Raw genomic sequence first — 26,384 nt, 5'->3', positions numbered from 1 at the left:
TTGGGTAGTTATGTAGATGGCTTAAGGCTGGTGTTTGCTTTAGGTTGTTGTGATGCATTGAGCTAGTTGGGTGAAATCCTGTAGGATCAGTAATTCCAGAAGAAAAGATGTTCTGATTATCATAACACACGTGTTGGCTGGACAGACAGACTTAGGCCTACTAGTCCTGGAGTCTGGATAACAAAGCATTTCTACTGTGATTAAAATAATGTCAAAAGCCGTTCTATGTTCTTCAATTTAGGTGTGGCTATTCAGTTTTCTTCCTTTGAAATTTCTACCTATCTTTGTTTCAGGATGAGAAGAAAAATATATAAAAATTTGGAATATGTCTGTATCTCTCTCTAGCTTCAGAAACAAATTGAAGTCTTAAATAAAAAAAATTACATTCAGGTTTTGTAAGGTTTCTCTTCTTGTTAAGATTTATATGTCATTTAGTATTATAACAAGAATATTGAATCACTGTAATTGTTTCATTTAGCACAGAAAATAACACCTCCATTTTTCATTACATTTCTTAATTTTAGCAGCTAATCTTAGCTTGTTTAATGTATCACAGAATGTTCTTCGTATTACATCTGAAACCTGTGTCTTGTCACTTCTAAAGTACCTTATAGCTTTTTTTCTGCCTCTCTTTCACACACTGTGTGGCTGAGTCACTGAGTGACTCTGCCAGCAGAGTAAATTCTACTTACCCCTTTGTTTGGGGTCTTGTTCTGTAGCCTCAGTCCCTCACATCGTGGTTGGCAATGCTTTCACAACAGGAAGATTGAGGAGGTGCAGTTCCTGCTGTGAAGGAGTATTTAGCAGTTGCTGTGGCAAGCAGGGAAAGCAAGCACACAAGATTTTAAGATCAGCCAGGAAGAGGAGGGAGGAAGCAGGCAGCAAGAGCAGCTGTGAATCAGCTGTTTTGGAGCAAGCAGTTAGAGAGCAGATGATCCACTGAGGGAAACATCAGAGATGATTTCCATTGCATTCAGTCTTCTGTGAGGGTGTCATTGGATGGCAGGTTTCTTGGAGGATAGTGTTATTCTGAAGAACTGTATTGGTGGCAGGTTTTGGTAGCAAGGGGGGGGCTACAGAAGTGGGTTCTTTGAGAAGATGCTGGTATCTTTCCCCATGTACAGTAGAACCAATGCCAAGCTCCAAGATGAATCTGCCACTGGTTGAAACAGCCAATGAGAAGTGGTGGTAGTGCTTCTGTGAAAACATACTTCAGAAGGGCAAAAAAAACCCCTGCAAGTGCAGCTTAGAGAGGTGTTGAGAGTATGTGAGAGAAACAACTCTGCAGACACCAAGGTCAATGAAGAAGGAGAGGGAGGAGGTGGTCTTGGCACTGGAAGAGAGGTTCCCCTGCAGCCCATGGAGGTTAAGGGTGGAGGAGATACCCACATGCAGCCTGTCAAGGACCTGGCACCAGAGCAGGTGGATATGACTAAAGGAATCTGTGATCCCATAGGAAGCCCATGCTGGAGCAGGCTTCCAGCAGGACGTGCTGTGGAGAGAGGAGCCCATGCTGGAGTGGGTTTTTTGGCAGGGCTCAGGACACCGTGGAGGACCCATCCTGCTTCCTGAAGGACTGTACCCTGCAGAAAGGACACAAACTGGAGAGGTTTATGGAGGACTGTCTCCCCTGGGAGGGGACCACATGCTGAAACAGGGGAAGAGCCTGAGGAGGCAGAAACAGCAGAAACAGTGTGACACACTGACTGCAACCCCCATTACCTCTCCCCTTGCACCACTTGAAGGGAGGAGGTAGAGAAATGAGGAGAGAAGTTGTGCCTGGGAATAATGGAGGGGTGGGGAGGGAAGTGTTTTAAGGTTTGGGTTTTATTTACTCGTTACTGTATTCTGATTTTGATTTGTAATAAATTAATTTCCCCAAGTCGAGTGTCTTTTGCTTGTGACGGTCATTGGTGAGTGATCTTTCCCTGTTCTTAACTTGACATACAAGCCTTTCCTCATATTGTTTCTACCTCTGTCCAGCTGAGGACTGGAGTGATAGAGTGCCTTGGCAGGCACCTGGTGCCAACATCAGCCTACCACAAGACAATATCAGAATTTCTGGCAGCCTACAAGAACTGCATCTCCTTTGAGCTTCAGCAAAGGTGTTGATGGGGAAAACAGTGTTGTCTGCTTGTGGGCTGGAGACAGAGAAAGGAGCAAACCATGCTAGGAGTTGGTCTCCTAGCCTGAGGCTTTCTCTTACCAAACATTTTGCAGTTAGGTAAATGTCAAGTTGGATATACACACATATAATTCCTTTTAATACATACAGTCCTGACAGTTTTTCTATCTCATATCTATCACAGAGTTGCATTTCTGTAGCTTGAGTGTGTTTGTGGGAATATTCAGCATGTTATGAGAAGCTATTTGAAGGTGAAGAGAGGATGCCAAAGCTGAAAGAAGAATGGAAAGAGAAGTGGGTTAAGAGTTGGTGAGGAGACAGGGGCAAATAGTCTTTGCTGTTGTCAAAAGCTGAGAACTTATTTGCAAATGGGGAGGATGGAGAGCTGTAAGATAATGAAATAACCCTGTGTAAGAACAAAGTCACTCGAAATTAAGCAAGTTATTTAACTTTGGGGAAGGAAAGGTAAATCATAACTTTCTCAAGATCAAAGCTTGTAATTGTGGTTCTGAACCCAGCATAGAGAGTGGATAAATCAAGAACTCTGCTTCCTCTCTTCCTGAGACAGCAAAAAGCAGGCCCACAAGCAAGACAGATGACATTGCTGCAGCTGCACGGCCTGGTGTCTGTCCTTTGCTTTACTCTTTTCAGTACAATCTCACTTCAGCTCCTTTAAAATCTTTTTGTCAACAACTTTAAAAAAATACTGGTGAGCATGTAAAAAAGTTCACTTATTTCAATAATATTGGTTATTTCCTTCCCTTTTTGCCACAGAGTTCTTCAGTGACTCTTTAGAATAGAAACTTCCATTCACAGTGGGAAAAGAAAGGAAGCATTTCTCCATGCAATTATATTGTGCAGTCTTCCACAGAGATGATCTTCTAGCTGTTCCTTCAGTTTCCCTCCCTAAGTTCTCTTTCCCGAGGGAGAAATATTTACATGTGTGTGCTTGCATTGCTCTTGGTTTTGTTTTAGCTTTGAAGCAGCCCTCTGTCTGTGCTGTGGAGCTCAGTTACAGGATAGATGGCTTCCCAAAGCAGAGCACCAGCAGTTCCCTGGGGTCTGTGTCACCTTCTGACTGAGCTGCTTTTCTGCCAAAGGGAATTGGAATTGACTGTGGCTTCCACTGAAGCTTTGGCCTCTGTTTGAAATATTGAGTATTAAAATCTCATTATTGTAACCTTCAGCAAAGCATTTAGCTATATTTTCTTATGAACCTTGCAACATCTTTTAACTTAATTCTAGTCTAACTTCTTTGTTTATTTGGATGATTATTTGTATCTTTGAGTTCAGTTTCCTTTCTTGATTTTCAGTGCACTCAACATGAATTAATAAGTCTGTTACCACAGCATAAAGAGGCTACAGGAAGCACACCATAATTTGACAATATAATAAAAATAGTAAAAAAGTAATGACATTCATAACAATACATTTTTTACGGTATAGTAACTTGGACAAATAGATCTTGAATCTTGGTTGCTTGTAAAGCTTTTAGTCACTTCTATTGGAAAGCTTTGGATAACCAAGTATGAACATTTGAAGTTTTACAATAAGTTTTTTATGAGGTAAGTAAGAAAAGAGGCTTGTCATTTTCATGCGTCATTTTGTACAGGCTGTAAAACTGGAAAGAAAAGTTCTAAACATCTGCTTTTTCTTTTGGCTTCAGGAAGTATTTTGGAATTTCTTTAAAGAACAGCTTGCTCAAATAACTTTGTTTTTATCTGCTATACAAGCACGCATTTTATCTTCACCTGGATGAATCTACAAACAGATTAACTTTCTCCTTGACAGCTGTTACTCATATTTGATAGTGAATAATTAGTCTATGTTGTATCCTATGCTAATGTATGAAAGCTTTTATGTTACCTTTTTTAGTAAAAATAATTCCTTATTGATGCTTCAGAAATGAAAAATGTCCATTTTTAAACTACAGTCAGAAGTTTTATGTAGGAAGGGAGGAGTAGGGACAGTGTAGCTTCTTTGGGTGTCTGAGCTTACATGCAGAAGAAAGAAAATCTAAGCCTAAATAAATAATGGAGAAGGAAGTAGCGTTTTCATACCTCTCCTTACAAAGACTTGCAGAAAGTGACACTATTAAACCTACTGTGAGCCTTCTGTTTTAAGAGACTGTTCTCTCTAACGTAGTCTTGACATTTTTACAGGCCTTTGATGGTCTCAAGCCCTTCGTTTTTGTAGGTAAGTATACGGTATGTTTGGATCAGAACATTAACATTCATTTGTGGTAGTTCTTCACATTTAGTCACCCATAAGAATTCAACAGTTACATAGTCATATTTCCTGTGACAGCAGATGTTTTTGGACCTTTACAGATCATGAGCCAAGTTGAGGTACAACAGAAGAATCTTGTACAAGCCATTGAAGCTCTCCCAAGTTCTGGGCCCCTTTCTGCCTTGGATCAGGACTTGCTGCTTTTAAAAGCTACCTCTGCTGCCACCCTGAGCTGCCTTGGAGAATGCCTGACTCTGTTACAGCAAAGCATGCACCAAGTGGGCCAGCATCATAACAGGACACTGTCATCAGGTGAGCACAAGCTCTCTTGAGTATCACTTTATGTGCCATGGGGTTCTTTATTATGCTCCTGATGTAAGCAAAATTAACCATTCCTCTGAGAGGCAAATGGAGGTGGGCAGCTTGTAACAGCGCTATAGCCTCAGGTATTACAATTTCCCTTTTTTGCCAAAAAAAAAAAAAAAAAAAAAGATGCAAAATCTATTTAAATCAAAAGAGAGGAGGAAAAGAAGTTGTATCAAGTCTTCTCAGGGAAATTAGGTTCTGAAGAGAGGAAGAGAGAAAACAGGGGAGGCATGGGGATTGGGTAGATAAGCCTGTATTCTTAACGTCAAGGCAGAATCTGCTTGTTTGTTTAGGTTTTTGGTGGTGGCTTTTTTTTTTAGATTGAAATAACAATACAGATTTAATTTTTTAAATAAAAATAATTGTTATATTATGCAATGTCATACTGAAAATCATATTTCTAGTTTTCTACATTGAAGGATGCTGTTAAGGCAGATTTATTCCAGTGTATGGTTTTCTTTAAATCTGGAAAGAGTTCTCCATGCTGCTATTTAAAAAAGAAACTAACTAACTAAACCAAAACCAAACAAAAACTCCAAAAAACTGTGGCAGATTTAAAATGTCAAACAGCGTGATTCTTCATTGAGCTCTGCTGGCACAAACCTCAGTCCCTACGTAGTTCAGTTTTTTCCGTTCACCCAGTTCTGCATCTCTGTCTGTAACACTGGAAGTTGGACCTTTAGCTTTCTAAAAAAGGTGGCCAGTGTTCATGCACAAACTGCCCTGCCTAGTCTAAGAGCAGGATCAGGACCTAATATGAGAGGAGCAACAGCAGCAGAAATGGGCTCTTTATGTTTTTTGAAGTGCTTTAGCAACATCCTCCCCCAACTTGTCCTTACTTACAGCAGGTTTACGACAGGGCAGGATATGCCCTCAGGGTTGCTGAGACAGTTAGTTAGGAAGCCCTCTGAAGAATTCCCATTGTGGGTAGAACAGAAATGTGAGGGCAGCTGAGAAGCGAGCAAATGATGTAAAAAGGGTTCTTGGAAAAAACCTGTGAAAATGTTGACACTTGTATTGTGGTATATCGTAGCTTTTCTGATATATTTCATAAAGGAACATAAGTAAAAAATTTTTTTTCTTGTTTTCTGTGTGCTGGTTTTCTTGTAGAAAATGCAAAACCCCTTGCACATATCTAAATAGTAACAATAAAATGCATTTAACTGATTTTTTTTAATATAATACCATTTCAAAAGAGAGTGGTTTGGAATAAAGATGAAAAGCATCCTTCAGAGAAAAGACTTTGTAGTTCCAAAGTCCCTGAAGGTTGTTTTTCATGTCCATGTGATCTAAGTGAACTGTCAGACATAGATGGTTTGAGTTGCTCATGTCCTTGAATCTGTGTCCAAATAATCTGTTAAATTAGTGCCTGTATTTTGACTTGATGATGATTTTTGAGGATCTGTGCACAAGAACAGAGAAAATAGTTATTGGTTAAAGGAAATCCCATATTTTTTGAAAAACAGTGGAATGCCACAACTATGAAGTACTTGATAAAATTTAATAAATGTTTTTGTTCATCCTAATACTTTAAATGTTTAAAAGAATTCTTTTAGGAATCAAAATTCTGTATTACAAGTTCACACAAGCATCATTGGTGAATCTGTGAGAATCTGGATGCTAATAGTTAATTCTTTACCATGCATGTGTGCTTATTCTTTGTCTTGCAATTTAAAAAAAAGAAAAAAAAAAGCTAAAAGCTGCTGAAATATTTACTCTCCTTTCCCTGACTGAGAGTCTGTGAAATGCATTGGCTTTTTTTCTTTTCTTTTTTTTTTCCCTCCCCCTCTCCTTTTCCTCAAGGCCTTATTATACAACACAGCTGCCTGAAAGAACCTGGCCTAAAAGTCTTGATTACTGGTCCTCCTGAACACTTAATCTTTGTCCAGGCATACTTTAATAGACTTAATGTTTCTGCTGAGTTGGTAGAGTTTCAGAGTCATCAAGGCTGCATAAACTCCTGCCTAATCGGACTAATGCCTTTTAAGTAATCCTCTAGCATACTTTAATTACGAGAAATGATAGATTTCATTTTGATTCTTTGTCCTCCAGGTGATTTTTTTTTTTTAGTTTCATACCCAGAAGGCACAACCGAAAGATGACCTTTACTGTTATCTCTTGATGCTGTCTGATGAAAATATCTCTTTGCTAGTGTAAAAGCAATCTGTTCCTCTAATAGGAAGTCTCAAACACCTTTTCTACAAGAGGTGATGGCCCTGTGCAATTAATTACCAAATGTTTTCCTCCCAGTGCTATCTCGTTAGCTTCTGCATGGTGTCCCAGATGCTCGTAGCCACTGTGGGGCAGGATCCCCACAATTTTGTAGAGAGACAAGATAGGAATTTAACTTAATTTCTTGCTTCTAGCCCACAGTACACGAGAGCAGCCCAGTCTGGCAGTGCAGCACACTTCTGCTCATGTGAAATGTGAGAAATAATCAATGACTTAGCTTTGGTGATTTGAACTTAAACCTTGAGTTTACCTTTCTTCAGCATCTAAAGCTCTCAGTACTATGCCATAAAGAGGGAGAACAGCCTGAAAAGGAGATACACATCTGCTTTCTCTCTATCTTTGCTCTGCCTGTGTCCTTGAAGTCTTCATGGCCAAATTACTCAAGGATTGATGATTTCTCCTTCGTGTGTTGTAGGTGTTGCAGTATTACTGCTTTTAAAGCAAGGATTTGAAGTGACTGAGATTTTCTGACCTACTACTTATGGAATGCACGTGTGAAGATTAGAATTAAATAGTAGCCATTTTAAATGGATTTACGGACCTATATTGTTTTAAATGGAAAAAAAAAGTCTCAAGCTCTCCTTGCTTTTGATGTAAATATTTTTATTGCTTTGATTCCACTAATGTGAGTAGAAAATGAAGTGGAATCTTAGCCAGAATCTAGGATTCTGTAGGTCTTAACTGTAAGTATTTCATGGCAACTTTTGTCATGATTCTTTCTCTTCATTTCCATGTTTCTCATGAGTTGTCAGTGTTAGACCTCAAGCTTACAAGCCGACATGATTAAATTGAAGTGTTCAATCTTGTGATGAAAGGTAGTCAATTATTAGTTTTATTTCTACCCTAAAGCTTCAAGGAAGTTTTTTTGTGATTGTCTTTAAAATACTGTAATTCTACTTTTGCATCAAAGTAATGTCAAATTAATTTCTAGCTGTTGTTACTAAAGATACACACATTGATCACTCGTTAAATTATTTGTAGGATTTTAAAAAAATTTCATTGAAAAACACACTGGAGAAGGATATTGGTAGCTGACCATTTTGGCTACATATGGTGAGTTGAGGATGAGGGATTGCATCTATACAAGCATCTTTGGGTTTATGATTTTTGGTTTTTTTGTAGGAGGGAGAAAAGTGTGGAGGATTTTCTTACTGGCCAAGAATGTCACCTGTCCGTGCTTATCAATTAAGTGTGTTGTGACAAGCCTGAGTTCATTTGGCATGGACAGGGAATAGGTGCCTTTTCAAATAAAAATGTGGTGAAGAAACCACATTTCTTCCCTTCAGATTTGAAAATGTTTAGTGTTATTTTTTTTCCCCCTGCAGCTTTTGGCAGAAGAGTATCTGTAGAGCCTATTTACTATTACCATAGTTAACAGCCTTCCTTCCCAAACTGCTAACAGAGCAGACTTGAATGTTTGTTTTAAAGTAGCTTTACCAGCTTAAGTTGTGTTGTAAATCTGTTCATTTCATGGTGGGTTTTTTGGGTTTTTTTTTCTTTTCCAGTGTTTCAGCAGACAGAATCCTGTCTCGTAGTAGCAGCCTGCACAGATAGATCTGTTCTTTTAGCCTGCATTTGACAGCAGCCATTCATTTACTGAATAAAGCATCTCCCTGATAGGAATTCTCTCCTATATTTTGCTGTTTCACACTTGCCCATTTTTCCAAAGTGAAAAGTAGAATGTTTCTTTGTTCTGAGGATTTCTAAAAACTAAACCCAAACTCATCCTCCCTATGGATTTTCTGAAGTGTGCAAATGCTGCTTATTTTGGCTTCCATGGCAGCAAATGGATTGAAGAGTATTCTGGAGTTGGGGGTGGGGAGTATGTGAACTTTGTTGTAGCAGATACTCGATTGCCTCCTTATTGGAGAAAATAAATGAACAGGAAAGACAAAATCTAGATGCTTTCAATTTTTCTACAAATGACAATTAGGGACTGACAACTACAAATGACAACTCCTGCGGCTGAGATGGCAGGAGAGGAGAAAAATGAGGAGTTCTCTTCTTTGCTTAACTCCCCCTCCCCTTTCCCCAACCCCCCCATACCATCCCTCCCAAGGCTTGTGGGCAGGGAAGGGTGAGGAACAGGAGAGAACATATTCTTTGTTACTGGTGTAATTTATTAAATTCGGGATGTTCAGTCAGCTCTCCCTTAAATACAACGTCACAAGAGTTGCTTCTGTTGAGAATAACCAAAACAATTTGCTCTTCTATCTAAATGCTAATGCAGTATTCCTTATATATTCTTCTTTCTTTGGAAGATAATGTTATTTTTTAGTCTCTGCACAGCATTAGCAAGTGCGAGAAATCTGAAAAGCAGATGCTATGTGCTGTTGCTGGTTTAGCCTACTGTAGGGTTCAGTGGAGAAGCAAAACTGTCACATCCCTCTCTGGCAGGGGAAGGAATCCAGATCTAATCTTGGTTTCTCCTCAAGGCCTACCATTGAATTAAGGGGATATTTGTTACAGTATATTGTAAGAGTTTTACCAGTAAAAGTTAGTTTACAATTGTTCCAGGAAAACCAAGACCAGAGGACTTAAAAATAGAAAGGTTTTTGCTATAGAATTATGAAGTAGGTGTTAAGCATATTTCAGGCATTACTCATCATGCAAAAACATAGTTTGAAGGGACATCAGACATGCAGAAAATCATAACCAACAAAAGAAAATTACCATTGCTTAAGTGAAAAATCTCCTGTGAACCTTGGCTTTGAGAAGAACTTCCCTCCCTCCTGCTGCATGCATCTGTGAGGAGGAAACACTTTTCTCTAGTGGCATTTGTGTGGGATACAGCCTGTTGTGCCATCTGAAATAGGTGGGGTTTTATGAACTGCAGCATTGCTATAGAGAAAGGAGAGCCGGTTGTATCAGGATGCTGTACTCATGTAGAAGCATTCTCCTGTGCCTTAGTGCATTTATCTGCTGCCTGTTCATCACTGTGGAAATCAGTGTTACAGTGAAAAAGGAAAAAAACTAATTTTGGGGTGTTTTTTTTAAGAACTGTCACTTAGTGTTTACAAGTGCAATGAACTTTCAGAGGAATCACATTTGGGTTTTCACTCTTGGAATCAGAGAACCAACACTGTGCAGGTAGAACAGATCTGGCTGATTTTTCTAGCCGTGTATTTGGAATTTCCTTTTTAGTTTTTGCACAGTTTACTGCAGAAACAGATGTTTTATTTTAATTAGTGTAGTGCTTTGCATAGTCTTAAAGCAAATACTAAAATAGCTGTGTAAATATGAATGCTTCTGTGTACACGTGAGCGCTTTTATTTAATTTGTGTTTGTCTTTTTGGAGAGTTTCTTTAGAACTGTGAAATTCTAAGTCAAAGAATTGAGTTTACCTTTCTGTCAGATGTCTTCAGTTGTGACAGAACACTGCAAAAATCTGGCTTAAAAACAAAACAGTGACAGCAGTTTCATCTTACTCTTCTCCAGCTCTGAAGAGTTTCAGAGTTTCTCCAAACTTTCTCATGAAGTAGTCTTTATATCTTCTTTCTTTCTCCTTCAAGCCTTTAAAAGAACAGGAATTAAGTTGGCATAGAAAATTTAGAGTGCCATAAGTGGCAAAGATGGCAGCTCCATTAAAATGCATCAAGTTATTTACAGGCTGGCAGCTTAGCTTGTGGAGAGTAGATTCCAATAAAAAATAATTTGATTTGGTATGGGACAAACAATAACTGCCTTTACTATTTTCTGGTAAGAGTAATTTTTACTAGTGCAGGTGAGAGTTTTTCATGTACAAGTGATCATGTGAGTGAAGTAAGAGCCATGTTGTTGTGTCCTGTCACTTTCTACATAGAGATTGTTTGCTCATCTTAGTAGATTTTAAGAATATATCTGAGTTCTCTCTTTCTACTTTGCTTTTGCCTGAAGAAGTTAAAGAAGCTGCTATGTTATGTATACAGCAACTCCCATGGGGTCATACAAGAATGCTGACATCTCAGAATAAGATTTTTAGATTATCAAGATCATCAAAGATTCCCTGATGAAACTTCAAAGCTTTTGAAGTTTCTCAACTTCTTCAGAGAGCTGACATTTTATTTATTTAAGTTCCTTGCCATATGATTAATATCTTTTATTTCATATGCCTCTTCCGCAAAGTAGTCAAGTTGCAGGCAAACACAATTTGATGTTATTTTTTTTTTTTATATGTAGATGTGGTGAGAAAGCTGATGTGCTTTATCCTTTGGATCTTGCCATCCACACTCTTGCCATCCTATTGGTATTGGCTAGGTCCTAATGTGTTGTTAAGATCTGCTTAAAAATTGATTAATCTGACAAGATCTGATGTTTTGTGAGGGAATCATTGCCCTTGAGACAGGTGGAAAAACATACTTGCATAATTCTGACTGATTCTGTTTCTTCAAGAGAGTGTCCATATACATGGAGAAAACTGAATTAGTCTTTGCATGGTGTGTTAGTACTGAAGAGGAAAACTAGTGTAGTGTTTTTAAAAATATGTGATGGTGAAGTAAATCTTCACACTTAAAATTTACCCTAAAGCAATATGTTTATTGAAGTGAAAGCTTTTTCTTGTTTATTTTCAGAAATTTAATTAAAAAAAAATATTTTTTTTGCACACTGAAGGCCAAAATAAATTGTGTGTTCAGAGAGAAAATGGGTAGTCCAAAGAAATGATCAGATGACTTACTTTCAAACATTGAAAGAGAAGTTAGTTCAATTTTTATATTTTTTTTTAGTCTCTGTAATAGGAAAATAGCAGCAGTAATTCAATATTCAGCTGTTTGACAGGGAGAAGCAGAAAAATAGCTTGAGATTTGTTACTGTAAAGTAATGAAGAGGCAGGAGCATGGGCATGCTTGTCTTGGGTTAGTGCAGTGGTGTTTTGGAAGCCAGGGGGGGCATAGGGGTGGCTTCTGTGAGAAGATGCTGGAAGCTCCCCCGTCCCAATCCCTGCCCCACCTGTGCCCAAGGTAGGCATGGAAGGCTGGATGGGCCTCTGTGAGTGACATACTTAGGAAAGGGAAATGAAACTGCAAGATATAAGGAATAAAAGAAATATATAAAAAAAGGACTTGCGGAGCATGGTAGAACGTGAAGTGAGAGAGAAATGCCAGAGGGAAAAGACACCAAGGTCAGTGAGGAAGGAGGGGGAAAGGTGCCCGAGCGGGGATTTCCCCACAGCCCATGGTGAGATGGCCGCTGTGCCCCTGCAGCCCATGGAGGAGCACAGTGGAGCAGTCCCTGAAGGACCATGGTGGGGTAAACATGGATTTGTGGCCCCTGAAGTGTCACGGATGGGCAGCCATGGAGCCGTGCCCTGTGCGGGATCATGGAGAGGGTCGGATGTGGATCTGAAGCCGTGGAGGTCCCCGTGTCAGGGAAGGTGACTGCTCCCACAGCAGCCGTGACTCTGTGTGCAGCCCGGGCTGGAGCAGTTCCTGAGGGACTGCACCTGTGGGAGGGACTCATGGCCCAGGGGTTCCTGAAGGACTCTCTGCCATGAGAGGGACCCCGCGTTGGAGCAGGGGAAGGGGGTGAGGAGTCCTCCCCCTGAGGAGGAAGGAGTGGCAGAAACAGCGTGTGGGGAACTGACCCTAAACCCCCCCTGCCCCTCCCTGTGCCCTGAGGGGGAGAGAAGAGTGAAGAGATCTGGGCCTGGGAAGAAGGGAGGGGTGGACTGGACGGTAATAAGGTCTGTCCATGTTTTCTCTTTCTCCTTGTAGATTAAATTAGGTTTTTTTATCTTCTCAAGTTGAACTTGTCTGGTTTTTGTCCATTACTCTAACTGGGGAATGAAAACCTCCCTATCCTTGTCTTGATTAATGAGCCTTAAGGTAGATTTTCTCCTTCCTGATACCAGCTGGGCCTAAACCATGACAATGCTCTCTAAAAACCTTTATGGCTATTAAAAAGGGAAACAAGTTTATTCTTTTTTTTTTTTTTTTTTTGGTCTTCAAAATCAACTAACTAAAATGATTTAATGGTTTAGAGGCATGTGAATTCCCTCCAAGGAGCCAATATTTTTGTTTGAAATTTTCCCATTAAGTTCTGTTGTAGATGCTGATGGCATGCCTCCTATGCAGGGACAATCCATTTTGGATCCACCAAAACAGTCTTCAGATTATCTTCTGAATCAGGACTTGTTTGGGGGGATCTGAGTTTATCCTTTGTTTCTAGCAGCAAACTGCTCAGGACCTGGGGAGCAAGCGATGTCACTACAGTCACTGAGCTCCTCATTCCCTGCCATGTACACCAACATTGTGTGTTGATTTGACCCCATCTTTGGCATGGGGGCAGATTTTGGCTTCCTGATGAGTTGGACCAATGACTAGAGCCAGTCCAAGGAAATGTTTTCTTGTTTGGTGCTTGCATTTTCTTTCACATTGTTAGCATAATTTGGCTGGGACTTAAAATATCTACTGGCATTGTCCTCAAAGTCAGCAAAACCTAAAAAGCTTATCAGTATGTAGCCTCATAGCAGAACCATGGAGATGGTTCTTCCCTTGGTGATGGGAAATTTGAGTAATTCTGTGAAATATACACTGGATTTTTTTCCCCTGTTGGTTACTCGGATCTTTGAAAACAATTTTATACTTAACTATCTGCTTATGCTTTCTTCAACAAAACAGTGCCATGAAATCACTCTAAGTAGACCTGAAGACATCATAACAGTGCCATTTTAAATGAGAGGCATGTTGTGTAATTATTTTACGTTTAGAATTTGCTAAGAGGTCAGCTATAGAATTTGTGGCCCATTTTTAAATAATGTAAGCGTTAATATGTTCGTACTCAGCATTACCTCACCAGATCAAACCATTTACTTTAATTGGGAAGCCCTGGTAACCCCTGTTGATATGGAGAGAAGAAATTACATGTTCCTTAATGTACTTTGTGTTGATTGGGGTCATCTTAAAAAAAAATGGTCTGTGATGAGAGGAGGAGATCCTCCCTGTGACACTAATTGTATTTTCATATATGAATTATGGTAATGACTGAAGAGCTGCAATTTTCTTATCGTATCTCTGCATTTTATAGCAGCGTGTAATTAATAGCTGAAGTTTAAGCCCTATGCTAAGGGCTACTGATTTGCATGTTAATATTATGTTTTAGAGCAGTAAGGGGGGAACAACTATAGTCACCTTAGCTGATTAGTCACCTTAGCTGAACATTCTTTCTGTCTTGGCATCCTTAAATACTGGCACAACCTGGAAATAATGGTTCCCCCCCCAAAAAATAAGGGTTATTCTGATGTCTAGTTCTCCTTGATTCCTACTTAATGTGTATTTCTCTAAACTGTGGTCTTGGGACCAGTAAAGCATTTTAGCACTTAATCTAGAAAAAGCTTTTCATAGTACAGACAGAAAAGCAATAGAGCTGCTAAACTTAAAACTGATTTCAGAAAGAAGAAATGGAAGCATGGAGAGCATGTTACCTGAACTAGTCTTTGGCCTCAGGGCTGATGCAAAAGCTACGTAATTCCTCCCCCTTCTGGTGCTTATTCATATTTATAAGATGTGGCACATGCTGGCACCTGCACTGTATCAAGAATAACTTGGATTACTTCATAATTATTAAAATACTGGATGAGAATACTTAACTACTGAGATGTATCAGATTGTATGCTCTTTATGTATAACTCTATCTGGTGGTAGGAGTAACATTTTAAAATCTTCCTTCATTGACTTTAAAAAAAATATTTATCACAGACTGGCATAGAAGATCCTAGAGTATTTTTGTTACTAAAGGAAAACTGTGCATGGAAGCAGAAAAGAGATACCAGTGAAATGGTGAGATGAATAGAAGAAATCTGCAATCTGTCTCTTTTAAGCTGACACCCATTTTCTGCTTCAGAAGGTATCCTGGGATGGCCTGGGCCCAAGTCTCACTCCACAGAGCAACTGAAAAATGGTGCCCTCAGCTCCTTATCATCTGCTAGTGCCAACATAACGTGGGCAGTAGTACCATCTGCAGCCCAGGATGGACAGGCACTACAACCAAATACAGAGGTAAGCAAGCTAGGTCTCTACAGACCTTTTATGCTTTATCTGACACCTGACACTGGCTAAATGCAAACCGTGTATGACGGTGGATACTTTTATTTTAATGACTTACTGCCCTTTTTTAAAATAGTATGTTATTTGTTTGAAATTAGTTGTAAAAGTGCTATGTTTCATGCAAAAGTGCACTCTGAAAATTAGAAAAATATCTGACAATATTTGTGTGTGCTTTTGCTCTCTGATATTTTTTGGACAGAGACAGCAGACTATGGCAAGCATAGTCTCTTCTATTAGTAAAACCATTTCACAGATGGTCAGTATGCATTTCTATCTTCTGGTGATAGAAAAAAAAAAAAAAAGCTGATTCTTTTTTATGGTGCTTTGAGGTAGATGGGAGACACTGAGACCACAACATTTGTTTTCTACCTGTTCTACCACGTTGCTGTTTCCTCTTGGGTGTCTCTTGTGTATTGCTGACTAGTCTTGCGTTGAGATACTCTATTTAGTTTTCTGACCCCTTTTCCTGCTAAGTGGTTATGGACAGATCTTGTCCATAAAATCCTACACCAGCCTGTTGATCTCTGCTTTTGTGGCATTTACTTGGTAAAGGGCAGTTCTGAAGCACCGGCTCTTTGAGGAGGCTCACAGCTGCGTCTCAGGCATCTCATGCACTGAAAAGTCTCTCACCATGCCAAACCTCTCCAGCTTCTGCTCTCTGCTTCGGTTTCCCATGCTGCCCACCAGGAAAACACTTCACTCTGAGACCTCACAGATTGTAGGGCACCTGGAGCACCTGAGGCCTGGAGATCTGGGAAGAAGTTTTTGAGAGAGCTGAAGAAAGCCTTTTCTACTAGTGAATGTTCTTTGGCAATTGCGGTGGCTTAAATTGAATTATATTGCCTTTAATAAAATGTATAATGGCTGGAGCCATCAATAAAGCTGTGTGTTTTTGCAGTTCTTTTGTAGGATCTTGAATTGAATATAGTTAAAAAAATCCAAGGCAAAACCAGATTTTATTTTATTTTTTTCAAATGTTATGTGTTACTCTAGTCCTGGTCCAGATCTGTCCTTAGAAAAGTAATGTCAAATTCTGTTACTCTTAATGTCCATTAATCACAATGTTTAAATTAGCTGTTTTTTATTATGAAGTCATGTAATTTTGCAGTTCTTTTAGTGGTGTTTTGTTTTGTGGGTTGGTTTTTTTGTGGTGTGTTTTTGTGGGTTTTTTTTACTTCAAGGAGGGTATTTAAGAACCTTGTTTTGAGAGTTACTGCTTTGCTGACTGATACACTGTAATTTGTTTCATTAGGGTTTTTTGGATGTTTTTATTCCTGACCACCTGGTAAAACCAAATGAGGTGTGGAAGCATGGCCTTTGCAGCAAGAACATAAAAAGCAGCAGCCGATTTAACTCATCTCAGGGTATAATTTTACAGTTGAGTTGAGCCATTTATGACTGACTTTAAATTACCTTTTTTTTTAAAGTCTTCTTTCTTCCTTTTCAGTTGTGAGTGAGAGAAATGTACTGAGTTGTGTGTGTGGCTTGAGGTACTGCTTTGCTTGTGGACTTCATGATTTACTGACAAGAGAGTACCCTTGAAGAGATGGAAATAAGCAAGGGAGCATAGCACTGTTTGTAGTACAGAATCCGTAGTGCTTTGTGCACAGTCTTCCTGAAATCAGCTGCATTTTGGAGACCTTGGGGGCTCTGGCAGTTGAAAAGGGTCTAGAAACAGAAACAAACCAACCAACCAAAAACCAGGCAAACAAATGCAAACAAACAAACAAAAAAACCCCAAAACAAACAACAAAAGATTTTTAAATTATAAACATCTGATTTTTTTTTTTTTACAAGCAATAAGTGGAAGTCTGTGAACTGGTGGAACAACAAGAAGCAGATGAATCATGCATGTAATTTTTATTACATAGTATAGTTTATTAAGCAGAAATTTGGGTTTGCCTGAAGAAGGTGGCCTGAATCAGGCTTCATTCCTGGAAGCTCTTTCTGAACCTGCATTTTCCCTTTCCTTATGTGCTTTGTGTTGTCTGAGGCTGACATTGTTGACTCCCAGTTTGAAGTGCTCTTTTAACTGTAGCTGATAGATTTTTTTAGTTTTGATAGTTTTGATCAAGAAATCCGTGCCCCATTGGCAAGCTCAAGCACAAAACCTGAGCTGTGGGAGAGGTAAACATTTTATCTTAATGGAAGTTGGAGGTTTTGTGTTTTGGTCTTTGCCTTCATATCAAGGAAGTTGTCATTCCCTGTTACAGAGGCTGCACCTCTTGGCTGCTCTGAGCAGATCCTTTTCTGGGAGAGGAGGTGAAGTTTTCCTAGATTCTGCCCAGCTGTCCAAGCTGAGCCAGCTCCAGCAGGAAGCTGGAGTTCCCTGTGACTTGAGAAGGGAGGGAGGGAGAACAGGCTTTGAATAAGAGAAAAATCTTTTGACCAACCTGTTGCCCTGATGAGAATGCTGTCTGAGCCATTTAGTCACCCAGGAGGTGACATCTTGCACCTCCCAGAACTGCCAAAGGTGTTTGCTTAACACACTTTACCCAGCAGTATTTAAGCATATTTTTAAATATATTCTGGCCTGTTTTCTGTCCGAAGCAGGAGCCTATGCTTGGCTTGAAGATATAAAAGCACTGGCTGTGCTAATTACTTAGTATGTGTAATTATACATAAAGGCAACTACAAATCATCACACTTGTTTCATCAAGATGAAAAACTGCTGGCATCATCAGAGAATGAAAAAATGTCCTTGCTTGAAAATTTTTGACACCAAAGGCCCTGATTTCTGTATTTATTTATCTGGTAGCTTCTTTTATTTGTAGAAAAGAAGAACACACAAATGTCATTCAAATGAAGCTTATTTATCTAAATGATTTTATTTTTTAAGAAAACAAACAACCCCCATTAGGCACTGGATGATGTTAATTTCTGAAGAAGTTGGTAGTTTATTAATGGGACTCATCTTTGAAAATATACCTGCCAAAAGAAGTAAGCCTTGCTTTTATAGAATTTATGTGAAGAGAGTGCTGTTTCCTCTATCAGTGCTACAAAATTAATCCAAATTTGTTCTTTGACTGGGCTTAGATTTTTATTTTTAAAAAAATCTCTACTTTTTATGATATAACCTCTTATCTCTTACTCTGAGGCTATACCCTAAAGGAATGGGAAAGAGCTTTTTGGCTAAAACTCAGAAACATCAGGAGACGTACCAACCAAACAAATTGTGAATTGACCTGTAATCTGAAATAGAAAAAGCCATTAAATTGCTACCCTTGAGGAACAGCCGACTCAGCTGCTTACATTACAGAATGTTATTTATAAGGGAAAGATAATTTTAGGTACCTGGATCAGCAGTGACTTTAAAAACCAAACAGAGATGTTTGTTACGTTGTGGAGGGGGTAGGAATGGCTGCTGAGGAATCTTTCCCATCTCGCAGGCTGCCAGTGGCAGCAGGATCCTGGCAGCATGACCAAGTGGCTGAACGTGTTTAGTGATAGCTGTGGTAATTCTCAGCACAGCATGTAGACACTTTGCAGCAGTGCATTAGGCAGCATCATTAAAAAAAACAATTACTTGTTCTCTGCCGTGTTTTTTAATATGTTTATAAAGAAGCAAAGGTCTTTATAATTCTCCTCTGGAATAACAAGGCTCATCTGGTGCAGTTTTATTCAAATACATAAGCATTCTTGTGGGATATAGTAAGTTCCGGAGTTGAGTTTTGATGCCAGATAACTATAGAAAAACCCCTTTCTTTTTGGTCTGTCACACTGTCAGGGCTTCAGGAATTCAGTTGCTCCCCTGATGAAATAATGTAGCAGATACAAAATCTTCTCCTAAAGTACTGTGTTGGTGTTTACTTCCTTTTGTTATTTAGGGTGTTTCTTGCTTCCAAATGCAGGGAGATAATTTAAGATAATACTTAAACAAGTTCAGAAAATGCATTTTTGTATCAGAGATTATTTTTTTGTGTGTGTTCCTTGCCTATTTTAGCATCTCTTTTCTTAATGTTGCTGTTTTGTCTTCCCACTTAAGTTTTCTTTTAGGGTCATTATATAGGATAGCATGAAGTTAAAGCCTGTTATCTTCTCTGCAAGAAGTAACACCTGACTTTTAAATTCCAGATAAAGCATCTTTGTCTTTATTTTTCATACTTTTGGGGGAGATATAAGTTTCCATGTGTCAGTTAGTTTCCTTTTTAGGATTTGTTTGGTATGTCTTCTGAAAACATCAAGTGGAAACAGGACTAAGGGCTGAGCTGAACAAAACTATTCTTCATATGATGTGAGTTAATGTAAAATACCTTTTGTGCATGCCTTAGTGAACCACTTTGGACTTTTTTGCATAAGCTATTTAAGAATTTCATGGTGGTATTTAGGGCTTTTTCCTTAACAGACTTAATGTGGAATATGCCAGAATGCACTCTTCAGAGCTGAGACGTGAACTGTGTTTAGTGTTCAGTCTGCAGTGACTGAGACCCTGCTTCCATCACTTAAGGGTTTCTAATTTTGAAGTTCCTTTCAGGAAATGCTGAAATAGATTAGTTTTAAAATACTGAGTCTCATAGTAAATGAACTTGTAATAAACATTGGTGCCTAAGTAGAATCAAGGTGGCAATCACTTCCATGTGTGAGCTACTGTTTCAGTTCAACTCCCTGTTATTTTGGGTGTCAGAATTCCCCTCTGAGCCGACAAAGTGTAACTGCAGGCCAAATGTGTCCCCTGGCAGCCAAATACAAATTGGAAACAAGCTGCTTTATGCAAGACCTGAGAGGGAAGGCACAGTTTTCTTTTGATCTAACAATTTAGTTAAGAAGCCTTGCAAAAAACCATGCTGTAACTACATCTTTGATTTAGCTCTCTTCATGTGATTTTTATGCCTTAAAATACTGTGACAGCTGATTCTTTCCGTCCTGCTTTCCTGTCCCTAACTTTCCCTTGTTTGTGCACATGAGAAACTGTACACTTGCTCCATATTGAAGTGTCTTCTTAATAGGATTGAAGTTTTAGCTCTGTAGGATTGAGGCTTTAGCTCTGATTATCTTACTCTGATAAACCAGGTTTTAATTGTGGTGGTGACTGCAAGGGCACTGAAGTCCAGGTCATTAAAGACACTTTGTTTTCCTGGATGATCTGAACCATGGTGATTTTAACTGTAAGAAGGAACTGCATTATTTACAGGAGGTACTGAATTGTTTAGTTCTTAATTTTAAAAAAATTGTGGTTTTGTGCAATTTCTTCAGGTTACAGTTGTTTTCAAGCTGAAGTTGTTTTTTTATCTGTAGGTTTAGTATGCATTCTAAAATGGTGATGCTTCATCCATTACAGAAGTTGTAATAGCTTTTAGAGCTATTACAGAATGTGTAAGAGATGCTAAGAATTCTGAAAGTGCTCCTGCAATTCTGGAAACTAAGCTAGAGACAAAAAATTATTTCTCATTTGATATTCCCTTGTGTCTCTGTATCTCAGCAGGACTGTGGATTGTTTCCTCGTATAAATTGTTCCTGGTGTTTCCTATTTCCTTTTTGTTCTTGACATAAATCTGTGTCAATGGTGTTGGGTGATCAGCTTAGCCCTGACATGCAGTGCTAGCCACCAGCACAGCGATGAATAGAGAACAGATCAGGGTGGGAAAGTAACATTTGCAGTATTACAGAGAGTTCCTTTTCACTGTTTAGGTCAAACATTACAGGATTTCTGAATGTAGTCTGCTTTTTGCCTTCCGCATGATTAAGTACTTTTTGGTCTGAAAAGCACAGTAAATGGCCTGTAATGACTTAAAATTCTAAATTAATCTCTAGGCAAAGATGGTACCAGTTAATCCATTCACTAGCAGACCATCTAAAAAATGAAATCTGAGATAATCAATTGAAGGTATATTTAAGGATAATCAAGGGAAAGTATATTTAAGGATTAAATGCACAATTACACTAAAAGTAGAATTAAGTGACCCTAAGCCTGCTACAGCAGCACTGACAGTGACTTAGATAATCTAGCTAATTTTAGGGCTTTTTTTTTTGGTTTTTTTTTTGGCTTTGCTAGCTTTCTGGAATAATTCCTGTGTCAGCAAACAATTTCTAGTAACATTGTTTATGTGTGATAGTTAATAAAAATTTAGCTTCAGCCAACATCATTGCATTTTGTTGAGTCACTCCCACCTCCAAAATGCATGTATTCCATCTACTTTCCATAGATCTGAATAATATCCTACTTAAAATAAAAATATGATACAATTTTGAATCCAATATACAAATTTGAATCCAATTTCAATAAATACAAGGCTCTGATTCATTTGGAATTTCATAATTATTAGTAAAATTCAGTGAAAACTGGTCACTAGAGTATAAAGAACTTAAGATTCTTTTGCAGTGAGGCTTAAAAGTTGAGTTAAATTGGATTAATTGCTTAATCTGTTCATTATAAAACCTGTGGCCTCTGCAAAATGAACTCTGAAGCCAATGCTAATTTTATTTCAGAATTGTGTGCCAATAGATTTATTGTGTGCCAATTGATTTGCTTTGTGCTTTTTTTTTATTTCTTAGTATGTCTGTGTATGTGGGCTTGACTCTACTGCCTTATTACTAAGTTACTAATAAGTTAGTAAGCTTATTCATCTCATTAAGACTGTCAACAACTTAGCCAGATTTTAGTAAGGTGGTCTGAAATCTTCTACAATGAGTATCTCTCTCAGGTTTAGAGAATCATTATCCAAACTGTCTTACGTAGCTGTCCTACGTAGTCTTGCTAGGAAGAAACAGGATGTTCTGCTTGTGGTGATTCTTTATTTGAAAAGCTCTGAATGTGGAAACAGTGGGGATGAAAGTATTGAATTATAAAACTTTGTCTCATAGTAGGAAGGAGAAGATGGAAGAGGCAGGACTCCTCTACATTAGAGTGTAGAGGGACCACAAAGTTGTCCTCACAGCCTGAGAGAGACCAAGAGATTCATCAGGCTGAGGGCAAACCTTAGGAGCTTTTCAAGTGGAGTTCTCCAGGCCTCAGGAGGCTGGCCACATGAAAGATGACAATCTGTTTTGTGTATATATTGAATGTTCTCCTGGTATGATTTACAATGATTTTGTTTCTCTTTTGGAGGACTTGAGCCTGTCTTTATTTACTTACTTATTTTGTGTGTATATGTGTTGCAGCAAGGAGGGTGCATATGGTGGATGGAACGATTTTTAATACTGCTTATATTAAAATGCCTTTACCATTTTTCTCCTCTTATAAACATGTTGGCATGTGATATTTCACACCAGAAATAGCACCGTGAGGACTGGGTGTACATATAGGTTAGTATTGCAAAAACAGATGATTCTAAAGGTTAAATTTGTAGTCGTCCATCTTTTTGTGCCCTTCTTGAGTATGTAAAATGGTGTATTATCAAGTAACGTGGCAGCATTTTTCTGCCATAAACTTGCTTAGCTAGCATACGCAGCTACATAGGAGAGAAGAAAATTACAGCTGGCTCAGTTACTTCAGTTCTGTTGCTTCCAAACTTCTCAATTACTGGCTTTGCAAGAAGAATCATTTTGGAATCACAGAGTACTCCAGACTGAAAGGACCCAGAGTTAATTCAGAGTTAATCAGGTCAGCTTGCTCAAACTCATGTCCAGTCAAGCCGTGTGTACCTCCAGGAGTGGGGGTCCCACAACCTCTCTGCACAACCTATTGCAGTTTCTTTAGGGATTTTATCAACAAGAGCAAAGGTTCTTTTGTGTATGATGCCTTTTCTTACCAATGTACTGTGCTGTCTGGTGAGTCGCTAAAAGCACCTGCTGGATCTGTTACAAAGTGTTTGGTTTTCCCTTTTTTGTGGCAGTATGAGGCAAGTTGCTCCTTAGTTCTTCAGGTTTCTTCCCAGGGATCTCATTCTAAAGAGGATCCCTTTTAATACAGGGAAATGCCTAGAGAGTACAGCTTTCTGCCATACTTGCCTCCATGCTAGGCTCAGTGCAGTTTTTTGTCTTTAGCTTCCCAAAAGTTATGAACCCACCACTTTCAGAACCCTCATCATCTCTGAAGTCCTGCATGGCTGTTGATAGGAATCTGTCCTTCCACACTGTGGAAGCTGTCTGTAAGCTTGTAAAGTCTGAGTAAGTTATTTGGGATAGTGTCAGATGCTGTATTCATAGCTATCAGGCTTCTAAAAAACATTCTTAAAACAGAACTTTAAAGAAATTGTTTTTCACTAGTATCTGTATTGCATTAAGAACAGATTTTGTTAAAATTGTTTATGATACAAGACTGTATTTATCATGGTTTTAGGTTAGCATAAAATTTAGTGTTGTGATTTATGCTGTCCCTCGAGGTTTTTTTGCTTCAATTTAGGACAAGTCCGTGGGGCTTTTCTCTCTGTGCATTTTTTGTAATCTCATGTTGCAGTTTCTCTCTGATGAGACCAGTGATGAAAAATATTTGTTCCCAGTTCTCACTGAAATTATGAAATACTGCAAAGTTCTCCTGTGATTTAGGGTTTAGAACTACAGTGCTGTAGTTCCAGAGCCCTCATTTCAAGAAAGATGCTCGCAAGATGTGTGGGGACTTGTTCTGGTATCTAATGTTTTCCTGTGGAGTCTGGGCTTGAGCATTAGCTGCTTTTCAGGACTGACTGCCTTAGGTTTATGAAAATTTTCCAGAGGAATTGTCTTACAAAGAGCTTGTAGGGAAAAAATTATCCAACAAACCCTTGTGTGTAATAGGATTACAGTGCTGTAGGTAACTCAGAAGGGGATATCTGTTTAAAAAGATGTAAAGTCACTGATTGATTCTTTAATCTTAAACATAATCACTTTCATGGTTATGTTCTCATATTTTTGTGAAGTCTTATGCAGGCTATACTTCAACATAAACATAGATACCCTTTATTTCATGTCACATGCTTTTTTTTCCCTGCTCTTTGAACAAATCAATCCTTTTTCTTCTGAAATTCCTATTTTATCTGGTCCTCATCACTTTACCCCTAAATATGGTCACAGGTCGGAGTTAGACACATCTGCAGTGTATGAACAGGAAGCTTTCTGAGCTTTATCTTTAAGGATGAAAAGACTTCTGTTCCCCCAGATACTACTGCAAAACATAAACAAAAAAGCATTAGTAAAGCACTCAAAATCATGAATATCCAGATAATGCTCTTGCCTCCAGATGCCTAGTGGATCAGTTTTGTTGGAAAGGAAAAAGATTGCAGATCTATTTGTCACTGAAGGTACAGGTTTTGTGTTTATTTTCTTTGCTTGCATCATACATATGTCAGCCTGTCTATATTTTTAAAGTATTAGCATCAAGATTAATATCTTCTTTGCCCGCTTGCTTCACATTGAAGGAAGGATGTCCTAAAGAGAGCTACGTATTGCTTGGTTCAATAGATGAATCTGCTATTTCATATTGTATACAGTTGATCTTGTGTGAAAGATTGCTGACATTGCCACACATTAATCCTTCCACTTGTCCCTAGCTGGAGAGACCTTAACATCCACTGTGTTTAGCATATTCAATAAAGAAAGCCAGATAACAAATCACAGAATACATTTGAATTATCCATACACACACAGACACACACAAACAAAGTATGACCTTTTTAATCATTGATAGTCCTAGTCTGAAAAATGTAATTTTGCTCTAGAGACCTGCATTACAGAACACAACCAAACTTGGTAAGAAGTCAGTTTCTGGGCACTTTTTACATTTTCTTTCGTAATTCAATGTTTTTCTACTAAATATTCTGTGATTTGGCTTATCAATGATGTATGTATCCAGGATTATATAAAAGCTTTAAACCCTCTCTCTCATACCTCAAACACAGGTGCAGCAGTTACTTTTCTAACCAGGTATGTCTCTATTATTTGTAAATGCCTTTGGGAGTTAGAGAAATGCCTAGATGATGATTTTGGTATTTACAGTGGGTTTGAAGTCAGTGTATTTGAGGTTTTGTTTGTTTAGTGAAATGAGGCAACCTGGTGCCACTAATTGCCAGGGAGTGAGCATGAGCTTGTGTCAAGCCCACCTGTGCCTGATTAGGGCCTTTTATTGGCACCCTGGTCCTGCTCATGTGCAGTGGGGGCCTCCCCTAATTAGGCACAGGTGGGCTTGACACAAGCTCATGCCACTCCCTGGCAATTAGTGGCACCTGGTTGCCTCATTTCACTACATGTTTGTTTTGTTTCAAGATTTAGGTTGAAGTAAACTGAAATTTTCTGTATTATTTCTATTATCAATTTCAATTTTCTATGAGGAAATCATACCTTTAACAGCACCCTAATATGCTACTCTGCACTTAAAATAGTTTAAGTACAACTTACTGGACAAACTACCTTTGAGATTCTTGTCACTGCTAACGTGGGGTGGGTGCAGTAAGCTTGCATGTTTTTGTGTCAGGTGCATGCCACAGCTGGTAGTAAATGCAATTAAATATTTTCAAGGTGTACATGCTGGGAGAAGACAAGTGATGCATTTAAGTTTGTGCAGTTTTGTCTGTTCTGATCCAGTGACGAGCCCTGCAAGATGCTAGCAGCTCATTATATAGTACTACTTTTAGGGTATTCTTACTGTATCTACTTTACAAAAAGAATCCTAATTTTCATCTTGAGACTGGTGAAAATCTCATGGGGTAAATTTGTCACATACATGTAAATGTGCTAAAGCTCTCTGACCTTAAAGAGTTATATTTAGTCTTACACCCACAGAAAACCTGTTTGTGAGCTCTCAAGTTACACAAGTACAAGTGGAATTGATGCTTGCAAGCCTATATCATTAACAAAGGGAATCTGAAAACGAGGCCTTTGACTTTTGTATGCACTAGTATAATGAATTGTAATTAGATGACTATAGAAAATGTAGCACTCCTTGCCTAGTTTGAAAGTGCTAGTTCTGTTTAATGTTGCTTCTGAACAAGCCCTTCAAGTAATGTATTACGTCTTTTTCTTGATGCAGAAATGTTTCATACAGTGTTACTTTTTTAGTATTTCTTTTGCATTTTTTTGTTTAATGTGGAAAGAACTATTTATTTACCTTAAGATATTATTAAATGATGTCTTTTTCTCCAGATGCATTGTGTTTCTGAGATTCATCCTCTTGCTCCCAAATGCAGTCCTTTTCGTAGTACATAAACCTTTTAATGCCTTAATGAAAATTCTTAGAATATTTTGGTGTAATTACAGGAAGAATTGCCTTACGAATCCTGTACAAATGCTCTGTGTGTTGCTGTTTATAATAACTCTGCTTATAACTGTGATGGAGGAAAGGCTGAGATATGCAGTGCCTTCTTTGCCTCAGTCTTTACTGGTGAAATCAGCCTTTAGCAATCCCAGGCATTCGAGATCTGAGAGAAAATCTGGAGGAAGTCTTAACCTTGGTGGAAGAGGAACAGGTTAGGCAGCACTTAAGCTGCATGTAGGTAACTCCATGGGTCCTGAGGGGATGCACCTATGAACATGGAGGAATTTGGCCAATGTCATCTTAAGGT

At 38.7% G+C, this 26,384-nt stretch overlaps 1 protein-coding gene across 2 annotated transcripts in view; it reads left to right on the top strand.

The window, feature by feature from the left end:
* Positions 1–26,384, top strand: part of OSBPL10 (oxysterol binding protein like 10) — a 116,694-nt gene that overhangs the window by 63,280 nt on the left and 27,030 nt on the right. The window contains exons 5-6 of one of the 2 annotated variants that reach the window (XM_030445542.1): positions 4,456–4,666; positions 14,774–14,925. In XM_030445542.1, coding sequence (XP_030301402.1) covers positions 4,456–4,666; positions 14,774–14,925 — 363 coding nt within the window. Of the gene's footprint in view, positions 1–4,455; positions 4,667–14,770; positions 14,926–26,384 lie in introns of both variants that reach the window. The other variant, XM_030445541.1, reaches the window with a different exon arrangement.

Source organism: Calypte anna, chromosome 2, assembly GCF_003957555.1.
Source record: "Calypte anna isolate BGI_N300 chromosome 2, bCalAnn1_v1.p, whole genome shotgun sequence".
In the NCBI taxonomy this organism is placed as follows: domain Eukaryota; kingdom Metazoa; phylum Chordata; class Aves; order Apodiformes; family Trochilidae; genus Calypte; species Calypte anna.
The sequence above is the reverse complement of the archived record's forward strand: the minus strand, read 5'-3'. Positions and strand labels throughout refer to the sequence as shown.